The sequence below is a fragment of the Elephas maximus genome, chromosome 5, assembly GCF_024166365.1.
Source record: "Elephas maximus indicus isolate mEleMax1 chromosome 5, mEleMax1 primary haplotype, whole genome shotgun sequence".
Taxonomy (NCBI): domain Eukaryota; kingdom Metazoa; phylum Chordata; class Mammalia; order Proboscidea; family Elephantidae; genus Elephas; species Elephas maximus.
Window position 1 is genome coordinate 22,027,172 of NC_064823.1, and position 13,884 is coordinate 22,041,055.

At 40.1% G+C, this 13,884-nt stretch overlaps 1 protein-coding gene across 2 annotated transcripts in view; it reads left to right on the forward strand.

Annotated features, from left to right (window-relative positions):
- Nucleotides 1–5,011: 5,011 nt before the first annotated feature.
- Nucleotides 5,012–13,884, forward strand: part of ANKRD50 (ankyrin repeat domain containing 50) — a 59,402-nt gene continuing 50,529 nt past the window's right edge. Inside the window, exons 1-2 of one of the 2 annotated variants that reach the window (XM_049885366.1) lie at nt 5,012–5,102; nt 6,267–7,524. In XM_049885366.1, the coding sequence (XP_049741323.1) occupies nt 7,013–7,524 (512 nt within the window). In that variant the 5' untranslated portion in view covers nt 5,012–5,102; nt 6,267–7,012. The remainder of the gene's footprint in view (nt 5,103–6,266; nt 7,525–13,884) is intronic. The other variant, XM_049885367.1, reaches the window with a different exon arrangement.

Genomic DNA, 13,884 nt, shown 5'->3' on the forward strand with positions numbered 1-13,884 from the left:
GTAGAGTGTTGTAGCCAGCTACTCAATAACCACAGCTAGTGAGTCTTCATTACTCTTGCCTGGTGATTTTGTAAAATAAATCTCCTTTTGGGTCTTTTTTTAATTACTAGAAAGCAAGGCCCATGCCTAACAAATTTTATTAGCAAAAAAAAAAAAAAAACCCTAAAATTCAGATTTGCCCACAGATTTAAAAAAGAACTCTGTTCTTTTTTTAACAGTTTTCACCACCCAGGGACTCCAAGGTATACATGAAATATCTGGAAATACAGGCTGAGTTTCCCTGCTGTAAAGAATATAGAAAGTGGGCTAAAGCTTTTGTACAGTGAATAGTTTTAGGATTGTTTTCAAGAACAGAAGCAAAGACACCTGGCATTTTAAGATAAAAGACTGAAATTTAAATAAAATTTCTTTTTAAGAGATTATTTAAAGTTGGATGTTTCTACATTATTCTTACCACATCAATCAAAGCCTTTCTATAGTCTAGGTCTAAGTCAAGCCTGATTAACATAAACTAACAGGGTGTGTGTGTGTGTGTGTGTGTGTGTGTGTATGGGTAAAGAAAGCACTGTTATTCATAATAGCATTAAAATAATGTGGAATGGGTTTGGTAGGCCTTCATGGTTTTGTTTCCAGCTTCTGCCATGGTCTTATTTAATAGGGTGTGCAATGCATTAGCAGTGAACACAGTTCTTTTTTTTAAATGTGTGGCAAATCTGAAATACTACCAGTCATAACTCTTTTCTCCATTCTTTCCAGATGAAAAGTAACAACCCTTTCCTTTCAAGGCCAGCATGCAGGGTACTAGCTAATAAAACAAAACATAGTCTGGTATAACTGGTTAAGTACAACCAAATCGTGGTCTTGGTGGTAGAGAAATATTCAATATTACTGATTCTGCCTGCTGTTTGGAGTACCAGACAGGTGTGCCACGGCCTAATTCTGCTGCCTTTCACACGCATGAACCCGTGAGGCTGCCAGTAGTGAGAATCAGTGGTAAAGGTGAAAAATTAAAGGTAAGTTGTACATGTTTTGGAAACCCTGGTAGCATAGTGGTTAAGAGCTATGGCTGCTAACCAAAGGGTCAGCAGTTCGAATCCGCCAGGCGCTCCTTAGAAACTCTATGGGGAAGTTCTACTCTGTCCTATAGGGAAGCTATGAGTTGGAATCGACTCGACGGGAACGGGTTTGGTTTTTTTTTTATATATATGTCTTACCAGGTGACTCCATGGGTGTCAGAGTAGAACTGTACTATACAGGGTTTTCAAATGGATAATTATTCAGACATAGATTGCCAGGCCTTTCTTCTGAGGAACCTCTATGTGAACTGAAACTTCCACCGTTTCTGCTAGCAGCCGAAACCTTTAGCAGTTTGTACCATCCAGGGACTCTAAGGTATATACGAGATATCTAGAAATACAGGCTGTGTTTCCCTGCAGTAGAGAATATAGAAACTGGGCCAATGCTTTTGTACAGTGAACAGATTTCTTTAAATTTGTGGTAAAATCTGAAAGACTGCCAGTGACAACTCTTTGAAGAATTACTTATAAATAGGTCTGAGTGACTTACACTAGTTAAGCTTTCTTGAAAATGAATCCTCAAAATTTTGATAACATTTTGTTCAGCATTACTGGAACTCTAAAATCAAAGTATTCAACGTTTGCAGCTTTTAGGTATCGCAATGGTTGAAAATAAACCTTGCAAATAGGAAGATACTGAAATGAAACCGTACCAAAGAAGAGAAGAACTGAAAATACCATATGATGAAAGCACCAACATTATAAAATAATGCTCTGGACTATCTCAAGTTGTAGTGAGAATCTTTTGATGGACCTATTGTTTTTAATAGGATAAAATTATATTTTGTATCCAAATGGATTAAAATTAAGAAGACCTATAATTTGCAGTATCTAAATTTGAATGAAACCATGAAAATAATCATAAAGAAAATGTCTGATGAGGTTTGTTGGAAGTTTGATGGAAGGTACTCTGAATGGGGGTTTTAAAAAAGGACAGCACCTGTAAAAATACTTGGGCTGAAAGATTTCATTTCAATACAAATAAATTAGAATTGAGAATGTATTTTACTTAGCAGAGATTGATTTGAAATTACTAGCTACCTCAACACTTAGAGAGAAATTTCCTCAATTAAGATATTACGGTCTACAGAGTCACATTAGTTGAAGGTGGCTGCAATTTCAAATTTATGGAACTGTGAAGAAGCTTGCAGTCAATTTTATGAACAAATTAAAAAGAAGGAAATAGGAAACCATACTGAAAAAAAAATGCACTCTTTGGAAAAAGTATCAGTACCCGGTATAGGTATTGGAGCCCTGGTGGTGCAGTGATTTAAGCACTCAGAGGCTAACCAAAAGTTCATCAGTTCGAGTCCACGAGCTGCTCCTTGGAAATCCTATGGGGCAGTTCTACTCTGTCCTATAGGGTTGCTGTGAGTTGGAATCAACTCAATGGCAACAGGTTTAGTTTGGTTTCAGGTGGTGTAGGTACTGGAGAGAATATAGCTAAGAAACTGAAGTGTATGAATACGTACCAAGATTGAGTACTCTGCTTATGCCATTTTTAACATTCAGATAATTAATTTAAAAAATTGTAGAATTTGGTTTTAATATACTTTTACATGTTATTTTTTTAAATAGTTTTTGAAAAGAACTATTTAATAGCTGTATCTAATATTATAATACCAAGTTGCCATTCAATAAATAAGTATATATAAGAATTAAAAAATATATATATATAAGAATTACACGATTTTAATTATTCTTGTCTTTTTTTTCTCAAAAAATCCTGGTTTGGGCAATAAATTGCAAGGTCATCTTATTTCTATATACAAGATTCCCTTTCCAACTGCGGAGATTCCAGACTTTTGGTGAAAGGCGTAAAGGCAGCAGTTTCGCTGGGAGAAGATGGAAAGTGTTTTTAAGATCATTCATTCATATCGAAACCTGGGAAGTTAAATGGACATTCCTAAAGAAAGCCTCCCAGACCTTAAGAAATCGTAGCGCATCCATCTTTGAAACATGCCACAGTGCTCTAAATAATGCCCTGTGCGTAGGAAGTCTCTAATTAAGAGACTGTGGAATGAAAGTGCAGACACGGTTTACATGCTGGGGCTCTTGCTAGGTGGGAATACAAGATGTGTAGGACACTGCCTGCCCTCCAGATGCTCTTCTATCAGGGAAAGCAAAAAGCTATAAAATAAAACGTGCAATACATTTTAAAGCAAAAAATAAAATAAAACTATATTCAAGTATATACTTCTAAGTAGATCTGAAGAGTAATTACAGCTTAGTTATTGTGATGTGATTAAAAAGAGCATCCCATGATGGTGGTTAGTTATTTAAAAAGATAAGCACACTGATCAAAAATTTCTGTAACTTCACTCTCCATTGGGAAAATATTTTAATTTTTGTATTAATAAATAGCTCAATGGGAATGACAGTATGAAGCACATATTTCTCATTGAAAATTTTCCCTAAACATCTTTACAACCACGAAACTGACTCAACATATTCAATGACTATAAAGTTCCATGGCAAACAAGCTAAGTGGTAATTAAAATTGCTTAAGCAAACACAATTTAAAATTGTACATTTTTTTAAAACTCAATTTTCATCTCTCTAATTCTGGACAATTTATGCTGTTCTGCCTAAGCTGGTGTTTTGGAAAAGACCTCCAAAATTCAGGGTACATGAATTACAGTTCTTAGCTGAATTAGTAAGATCAACAAGCCTCATAGGCTGGGAATAAACAATATGGAATAGTTAGCACAAGCACGATCTCCTTAGTTTTTCTAGTTAAGTGTGATAACCATACTCTGAAATTCCTAACATGGGAGACTGGCATAATATTTGGGGGAAATAAACACATTCAAAGATGGACGGACTGCTCTGTTATATTGAGAACAAAAAACAAAAATAATAAAGATAACACATTTCCTACTGGACCAGTTAACAGTACCTTTTCCCAGCAGAAATTTGGAATCTAAATAACCCAGGTCCACGTGTGCAAACAACTGGGCTGTCTGGTTTAAAAGTAACTGGCTCATGGGCAGGTCCGCTTGGGCGTTTCATCTGGCTCTACATTCTGACCTCGACCATGGACTTTTCCCCAGTAGTGGCCCCTGAGGGTTATCTAGCCGTCCAGAAGGACACAGGCCTGAGGCTCAGTCACCCCCGCTTTTGCCCTCCATCTAGTGGAGACCGCATCTTTTTCATCAGGCGGTTGACAAACGTCGCCGTGTACCCTACTATTTTTATTTTTAAAACAATCTTCTCCGTTCTTCTCCCGGTCCCAGACTGAAAAAGTATAAAGCGTCCTCGGGATTGAAGGGAGACTCAGACGGCTGAGGAGCAAGACGGAGGCTCGGGGATGCAAACTCCCCTTGCCCAACTGCCCTTCACAGGAGCAGATACAGCCCCAAAAGCCAGCAAGTCCCCCAGGCCTGAAGACAAAGGAAGGCTCAGGGCCGAGTGGTGACGGGGTGGGTGGGGGCAGCGACTCGCGTGAGCTCGGGGACGTGAGAACGCAGCCCCCGCCCCGTTCTCCGCCCGCCCCGGGAAAGGCGGGGCCCCAAGGCCGCCCCCGAAAAGGTCTCCCCGCTGTGCCGGCAGCGGGTCCCAGGCGGCCGCACACGCCCCAGCACGGGCGGCGCGGACCGGCGCGGTGGGGGAGGGGAGAGAAAAGGGGCGGAGCCGGCGGGCAAAGAAAGGCCGAGCGGCGGGGCGGGGGCGGGGCCTGGGCCCGGGCGGGCGGGGCCGCGGAGTGGGGCGGGGCGGAGCCGACCCGGTCCGGGGCTGCCTGAGACAGTCACTGCCCTGACGGCGGCGGCAGCGGCGGCGGCGGCTCGCCGGTGGGGGTTGGGAGGAGCGCGACCGAGGCTGCTGGGGCAGCTGGAACTGGCAGTCGCCAGATACCAAGTGGAGGATCCGGAGGTGGGAGCGTGCCCAAGGCCGGGCGGAGGAGGCGACTGCTGCTGGAGTCCAGGGAGCGGTGGCGGCGGCGGCTTCTCAGCGGAGCAAGTGTCTGAGGCTGAGAGTCGCAGCGGCGGCGGTGCAGCGGCGGGCACGGCGGCGGCTGGGGCCGAGGTAACCGAGGGGCGGCGGCGGCGGTGGAAGCGAGGCCCCTCCCTCAGATCGGAAGCTCCGGGGCTGAGGCTGGGGCTCGGACCTGACCCACCCTCTCCAGTCTCCAGCGCCAGCCCCAGCCCCGACCTCTTTCCTCGCGCCGCCGAAGGCCGGGCGGGGGCGGGACCGGGGTGCAGGCTGGGAGCGCAGAGCTGGACCCCGACCGGGAGGCGACCCCTAGTCAGGGAAGGCAAGCACCTCAGGCACCCCCTCCCCCTTCAAAAGACACACCCCAGTCTCAGGGCGGGGCGGGGTGCGGAGGCGCTCCCAGCCTCTGGATGGCAAGACCTCGGTATCCAGGCTGCACCTCCACCCGTGGCCTCTCCGAGGTGGCCCTCCTGTGGCTCTTTGGGCGGCTCACACCGAGGGTAGTTCCCGTCTCCGGGAACCCCGGGGTTCCTTTTGTCTCTATCAGCTGAAACTAGGGGCCAGAACTGTAGGCAAACACCCACCAGCACTGAAGCACTCCGGTCCTTATCCCTTTGCTGCCTCAGAAGGCATTCTCCCCAGCAGCCTTTTCTCCGGCCACTGTAGTGGATTCCATTCCCGACCGTCATGCCCAGACCTTCATCCTTGGCGCAGAGAAGGAACGATTCACGTTCTGTTTGTGTTGGGGTTTATCATTCAGATAAGAATATGCCCCTCCCTCACTTTTTGAAAAACTAATTCCCATCCGGCCGCAACCCTGGTAATCTTCTAGATTTCCCAAACTATCCACAAAGAGATGTGGCTACTGTAGGAACAGTCCTTGAACTGGCTGACTTGCAAGTGAATAGTTCTTCCTTAACTGGAGCTGTTCTACCAATCTAGTACGAAAGACCTTTTTGGCCAGAGTTAAGGATGTTACTGTAGGCACATAAACATTTCCCCCTCTCTCTGCAGTGAGGTTTTAAAAATCTCGAGTATCTTGATTGAAATGTGTGGAGCATAATCATAGAGGAATAAAAATAGAGACAGAAAAATGTAATTATGACTTGGTGGGTAAATTGTCCAACTTTTTGAAAGTGCCGAAGGTGAAGTATATGGACTTTTGAGATCAATTAAACTGGTAACTTGTATCCTTGGTAAGTAAGCTTTTAATTTATGGTGTTTTGCACTAAGATGTTTCTGTTTGTTTTATTTTAGTTGCTTGTGGAAATTGTTCATTATCCGGACGTCTTAAAACCAAGAAACCTGTGAACAGGTTCATTAAGAATCTACTGTCTTGAAAACACATTTTATTAATGGTTTGAATTAAAAAGGTGTTAACAGTAGCCTGTCATTTCTGCCACATAAAAGACCATAATCCGAAACAGTTCCCTGGCTGTTGCCCAGATGCCTGGAACTGTCAAGGTCTAGTATTTTGAATGACTGTTCTTCAACAAGAATTGTAGAGCTACCTAAGTACTGTGTAAGTGTAGTCCCTTTGATGACATTTACCGTAGTGGGCGCCTTTTCTGAATCTAATTTTCAGATACACAGTTCACAGTTGGAATCTGGAGGGACATTTTGTACAGACTGAAAGGTTGGACTTTCTCTTCAGTTATCCAGATGTGTTGTCTCATCTGTACACTTGAAACATCCACAATCACATAAACTCCAGATGTAGCCATGGAGTTATGTGATCCATCAAGACATAGGAAGAGTGTTACAGAGTTTTGGAACTAGGCATTTTTTCTGTCAGTTAAACAATTAAACTGATATATTCTCTGCTTAATCAAGAATAAGGAGCCAGATAAAGCCATGCATATTCTATTGGCAAGTGGACTCTGTGGCTGTTGAGTTTTCTGTCATTCAAAGTCAACTTAATATGCAAGTTATGCCTCAATGGATGTAAGGACCTGTGTTGAAGTATCCAGATTCTAGCCAATGTCGAAGATAAGAAACCTATTATGACTAATCCGTGGGAAGAGAAAGTCTGCAAAATGGCTCAAACCAGTTTACTGCAGGGGAAGCAGTTTTACTGTAGGGAGTGGGTTTTCCACAAGCTTCAGCATTGCCTTCAGGAGAAAACTAACTGCTGCAATAGTGCTGTCAACACACCATCCCTTGTAATGAATTCTGGGAATAATGCTAGTGTTGTCTCTGGAAAAGGGGCTGCCTGGGGTGTGTTGTTGGTAGGAGGGCCTGGCAGTGGCAAGACGGCCCTGTGTACTGAGCTTTTGTGGCCAAGTTCACCTACAAGCGTGCAGAGAGGTTTACATCGCCAAGCTTTGGCCTTTCATTTCTGCAAAGCCCAGGACTCTGATACTTTGTGTGTCGGAGGGTTTATTAGAGGTCTTGTTGCCCAGATCTGCCGCAGTGGACTACTCCAAGGATACGAGGACAAGCTAAGGGATCCAGCAGTCCAAAGTCTCCTACAACCTGGAGAATGTGAGAGGAACCCAGCTGAAGCATTTAAAAGGTAACAGTAAGAATGTCATGGTTTTCAGCTTCATATGACAAAGTTAAAGTGTTTTTTTTCTTATTTTGTGGGGTACCTTTACTAATGCTGTATATTGGGAATAATCATTGATTATGAATTGGAAATAATCATTGATTATGAATACACCTGTTTCATAAAAGTACTTTGAATATTGAAGGGAACAAAACTTAAGCTTTTTGTTGAACGGTATTATATTGCTTATAAAATATGCGTTTTAATTTAACTTGTTTATTGGCAGAATATGAAGCACTGTAGAAACTTAAAAAAATTAAATTTATGAAAATTTTTTTTTGCTTTTCTAACATTACTTACAGTTCGTAAGGGGAATTTGTTCCTATGGTAGAGAAGAACACCTAGCTTTGTGGAAGCTAGGCTACATTTTCAGGGAAGGTGAACTTGCAGAGCTGAATTGAGGGGAACTCAGATCGAATCTACAATGTTTTTGTTTATAATATTCACATTTCTTTATGTAAGAAAGGTTCTCTTTAAAAGAGCTCATTGGCCATTGAGAATTTGAAGGAACTCTGCTAATGTGTTTTGGGAGTTTTCCCTATCAAGTAAATGATATTTTGAGGTATGTGATGTTTCGAAGTATGTGACATTTATAACATAGTGACAATTTGGAATCATTTAAGTACTTTTAGTGAGTGGTGCAAAGAACATTTTCTACCTAAAGTCAGTTAAACATTTTTTCAAGGTAAATGGATTGGACTGAGAAGTGAGTAAGTTGCTTTTCAGAGTGGTTCCGGGTTCTAAATGTGTTCAAGAAAATACCCTTGAAGGTAATTCTTTGTCTATCATTCCTCTATCTATAGTAAAAGAAGCAGAGAAGTTGTTATTTTGTACGTGGTATTACATCACCTTTGCTTTAGTACTCATTTTGCCATACACTTTTTCTTCCCTAAGCAGTTGTAAGCGGGCAAAAGTTTATTCCCTAAGGATTCTGTTGTAGCATACGCTGGAGGTCAGTGTGTGTCTGTGGTGTACCTGTGAGTGAGTGTGACCTCGAGAAGGGATTTGAACAGGATTTGAATTGTTATGGAAAGAGTGATGTATTTGTTCTTACTATGTCCTCAGGTATAATGGTATGAAATCCTATACATTTTAAGTGATAGTGAACATTTTTAATAAAAATAACAATGAAAGCAAGTACTGTGTGCCAGTCACTCTTCTAGTGCTTTACAGGTATTAAATCATTTAATTTCATATAATCCTGTGAGGTAGGTACTGTTAATACCTCCATTTTATAGATGAGGAAACTGAGACACAAAGAGTCTAAGAAACTTGTTCAAGGATATAGGCTAGCAAACGTGGCAGAGCTGGGATTTGAAATACATATGTGTGTATCTGCCTATACATATGTGTGTCTATATATGTATATATGTGTTTGTAATCGTAGAAATTTTTTGGGAGGACTTGAAAGAGGAGTAGTTTAATAGAAGTTTGTATATGTGAAGTTGGACGACGGGGTGTGTCATAGTCTTGGTTTGAGTGCAGTTTTCAGAAAGTTTTTTCAGATTAAGTGATAGAGTGGTATTCTAGAATGAGAGTTATAGTTAGTGGTATGCAGTTCAAACATGGGAGGAGTTTATTAAAGCCTGTGAGGAGGAGGTGTTTCTGGGAGGTGTGATACGGTTATGGGCTTTTTAATGTGTAAGTACAATTCAGTAAAACTCAGAGCAAGTCTATTGTATATTGCGGTTAGCCATCTAAATCAGGGTTCTAACTTTATTATTTCATTCTTAAATGAGCGAGGAAATCTGTTAGGTGATGCCTGCAGCAGAAATATGAGGCGGCAAGTTTTGATGGACAGTGTTCAATATAGGATCTATAATTTAATAGTAATAGTAAAAAACGCATTGCTGTTGAGTCAATTCCAACTCATACCGACCTTATAGGACAGAGTAGAACTGTCCTGTAGAGTTTGCAAGGAGTGCCTGGTGGATTTGGAACTGCCGACCTTTTGGTTAGCAGCCGTAGCACTTAGCCACTACGCCACCAGGGTTCCCAGTAGTAATAACAGGATACAATAATGCAGGTCTTTAATATAGTATTTTTTAAGAGACTCAAGGTCTCTGTGTCGGTATATAAACAACTTTTTTCCCCTTGGCTTCCTACTTTTTCTAAAGACATCACTAGTTGAAGAGCTGAATTTTCATTTCTTTGTTATAAGTGATTTTATAAGCTATTTGGATTTATAGACACCTCAGAAAATCAGTTTCAAAGAACTTAGTCTGTGAAATTATAACTCTAATTTATTTTATTGGAATTCAGATGTAACTTTCTAATACCTTTAAATATTTTAAATCAAGTCTGACAATCATGTATTTAATATATTCTTATCCTGAGCATATCTTTCTCTATGTTATCATAGATTTTCCTGGGAAAGATCCTCCTACTCAAATATTACTCATTAATTTTTCTCTGTGTGCTTTATAGTTATTATCTGATTGAAAAGAAATAAGGAATGATTAGAGCTGTGTATAAAAACCACACCAGCACTCCTTTTCTTATTGTCAGAAGGAGCTAATCGTTCTGTATTCTCAATCAGTACTTCGTTAGACCATTCTGATGCTCTTACTTAATCTCCTGGAGTCCCTGGGTGGTCCAAATGGCTGATGTGCTAGGCTGCTAACCCAAAAGTTGGCAGTTTTAGTGCACCTAGAGGCACCTTGGAGACCCTGGTGGCATAGTGGTTAAGTGCTACGGCTGCTAACCAAGAGGTCGGCAGTTCAGATCCACCAGGTGCTCCTTGGAAACTCTATGGGGAAGTTCTCCTCTGCCCTGTAGGGTTGCTATGAGTCAGAATCAACGACACTGGGTTTGGTTTTTTTGGGGGGGGCGGGTAGAGGCACCTTGGAAGAAAGGCCTGGTGATCTACTTGCAAAATATCAGCCATCGAAACCCTGTGGAACACAGTTCTACTCTGAAACGTGGGGTTGCCATATGTCAGAGTCTTCTCAGTGGCAACTGGTTTTTACTTAATCTCCTACTGAGTCTCTTATGAAAACATGGATTACTTTTTTCATCAAAGTAATTAATCATTAAATAAATTATAGTAACCTTGGTATTGGTTTCTGATGGTTTGTAGGGATACATTTCCTGTAAGACTGCATCTGTAATACAACTATGTTCAAATACAAACATGAGAATCTAGTTCAAAGTTAAAAAACAAATATTTTTTCATAGTCTGTGGCATTAGATGACCTCGGGCTCTACTTTTGGGCAAACAGTCAAGATTTTATTATAGATTTTATTAGTGATTAACATGTTAGATCAGGCCTTCAGAGAATTTTAACAGGAATGTATTTTATTTAGGCAGGGGTAGATCTAATTCAACAGGGAGACAATGGGGCAGATGATCATTGTTTTCAAGCAGTTACACTATAGTGAGGGAGACAGATGGAAGTAGCTAATTACAGCATGACAGGAGATGAAGCATAAATCTATAAGCAAAGAGAAGTGAAATCTTTTTTCATCTTTGACAGAAACAAAATCTAAAGCCAGATTTGTATTGTTACTTACTTAGTATTTAAAATTTGATAATATTGATGGTTTTGTATATTCATGTGTAAAACAATAGTGAGAGAAAATTGATAAAGGAAATCTTAGTTACTCTCAGATCCGCAAAGGTGGGGAAGTTAGAAGTAATCCAGTAATGAATACTTTTTTATCCGCTTAACCTTTTCTTCACTTTTACTTCCTAATTTTTTTCAATTTTTACCCTCAATAATACTAGATATGAATATGTAGTACTGAAAGCTAACTTCTTACTTGAGATCATATGGCTAAATGGTAACATTAATTACCAGTTTATCAAAATGACTTTTTCGTAATGATAACTGAAAAAGAGTGGAAGGAACTTGATGTAGTCTAGTTAAATATTGCCAATTTCTTTTCCTTCTGACCTAGTATAGTGTTATACTTTATTGATTCTGAGGTTTAATTGTTGTCCAGACGTTTTTCCTGATTAATTCTTATACCAAATATTTATTGAGAGATTTCTGTGTTTTAGGCACAGTTCAGCTAGAATAAATAAAGTTCTGCTATTTATTGAGAACCTTCTGTGTGTTAGAGTTTAACTGAAGATGTATCAGCGAATACCAGAAAACCAAACCCACTGACGTCAAGTTGATTCCAACTCATAGTGACCCTATAGGACAGAGTAGAACTGAACTACCCCATAGGGTTTCCAAGGCTATAAATCTTAGTAGAGGGTCAGCAAAAAAAAAAAAAAATGAAGACCCTCAATGAGATGGATTGACTTAGTGGGTACAACAATGGGCTCAAGTATAAAAATGATTATGAAGATGGCACAGGACTGGGCAGTATTTCATTCTGTTGTACATAGGGTCACTATGAGTCGGAACTGACTCCACGGCACCTAACTACAACAACAAATTTTAAGGAAACAGACTGCCACATCTTTCTCCATCAGAGCGGCTGGTGGATTTGAACCTCTGACCTTTTGTAGCAGCCAAGTGCTTTAACTGCTGCACCACCAACCCTCTGCTGTCAAGTCAGTTGCAACCCATAGCGACATTATAAGACAGTAGAGCTGCTCCATAGGGTTTCCAAGGCTATAAATCTTTACGGAGGCAGACTGCTACATCCTTCTCCTGCGAAACGACTGGTGGGCTTGAACCGCCAGTTAGTTGCCAAGTACTTTAACCACTGCGCCACCTTGGCCCACTGCGCAACCTGTTAGGTTGTAGTTAGGTGTCCTTGAGTCAATTTTGACTCATAGCAACCCCATGTGACAGAGTAGAACTTCCCTTTAGGGTTTTCTAGGGTGTAATCTTTATGGGAATAGATAGGCAGGTCTTTCTCCCACAGAGACCCTGGGTTGATTTGCACACGCCAACCACCAACCTTTCGGTTAGCAGGCAAACACTTAACCGTTGTAGCACCAGGGCTCGTTAAAGTGAATAACAGAGCTCAGAAAATTATTTACTCATTCATTCATGCAATAGCTGTCTTGTTTTTTTTCCCAAATTGGCTATCACATACCAAGAAATATACTAGGATAGAGGAAGGGTTTTAAGACAGTCCCTTTTCGTTAAAAATAGCTCCTTAAATCAGTGAATAGAACAAACAAAATTCCCTGCCCTTATAGAGCTTAAATTTTTTCACTAATATTTATTTTATTTCTATAAACAAAAACAATACTTATAGTAGTGTTCATGTAACACATAGATATTTTTGATGTTAACAGAATTATGTGATCAGCTAACAGAAATGATAAATGAAGAGATATTAATTTCTTTTTTTTTCCTTAACCATTTAAAGTGCAAAACTATTGTTAGTATGCTTAGAATATTTCCCCCCTCACTTCTGTTAGTAGCACTGTTACTGAAGTTTACAGCAATAACTAAGGACTAACTTCTTTCATTCTGCTTCCCCCTTCAAGCTTTTATTGCAAATTTATAAATAAATAAATAGTATCAAAAAATATATATGTTGAAGGTGGTTTTTCTAGAGTCAATGTTAGAAGTAGGGTTTCCCAGCAGCCCTATAATTTTAAAATAAGTATCAGTTACTTTTGAGAGAAGTATCAAGTTAGGGAATGAGAATGGGGGTAAGTAGCTTTAGGTCTTGAGACTGGTTTAGAAGCAGAACTTTAAAAGGTTATTTCATTCAAACAGAAACTCCTATCTGAACCTTACTGTCATGGTCTTTTGAAACAGCAGCGTTTTTGCAGAGATATAGATAGATACGGAACTGGTAAATACAAATCTTTGTTGCTGGCAGTATCTTTCTCTGCCTTTTCTGGTTAACAATCAACAGGTTCAGGTGTGAGTTTTCTGTAATGTCAGTTTTTCTGTATTGAGTAAAAAGATTTTATTCTGTGTAATGTTGATAGGAAAATTAAACATCTTCAGGGGTACCATGGAATAAGTGTAAATGATAAAATTGTGGTGAAGAATTAAGGATGAATGAGTCTAAGCTTTGAAAGTTTAGCAGAAAAATTGTGTTACGCGGCTTGTTAGAAACGGTTGGAAATTGAGAGTCTGAACTCTGACATTTGTTTTTTACTTCAAACAGAGAAGTTATCTTAGTTCTTTTTTTTTTTTTTAATTTTCTCTCCTGGTTGTAAGTTTTTTACTTATATTTCTTTAGAGTTTTATTTTATAGTTATGCATGTTTTTTTGTTATCTCCTCTATTATGCATACGTTCCTTCGTGACGTTATTCATGACTGATTAATTTTTTATATTTAGTACTGCTTTGTGTAGCACTTGGCGTATAGTAAGTACTAAGTGATTATCTTTTGAGTGACTGACTGAATGATACTACTTGCCTATCTAGAATATGTTTGAGCGTATGAGTTGGAATCAAC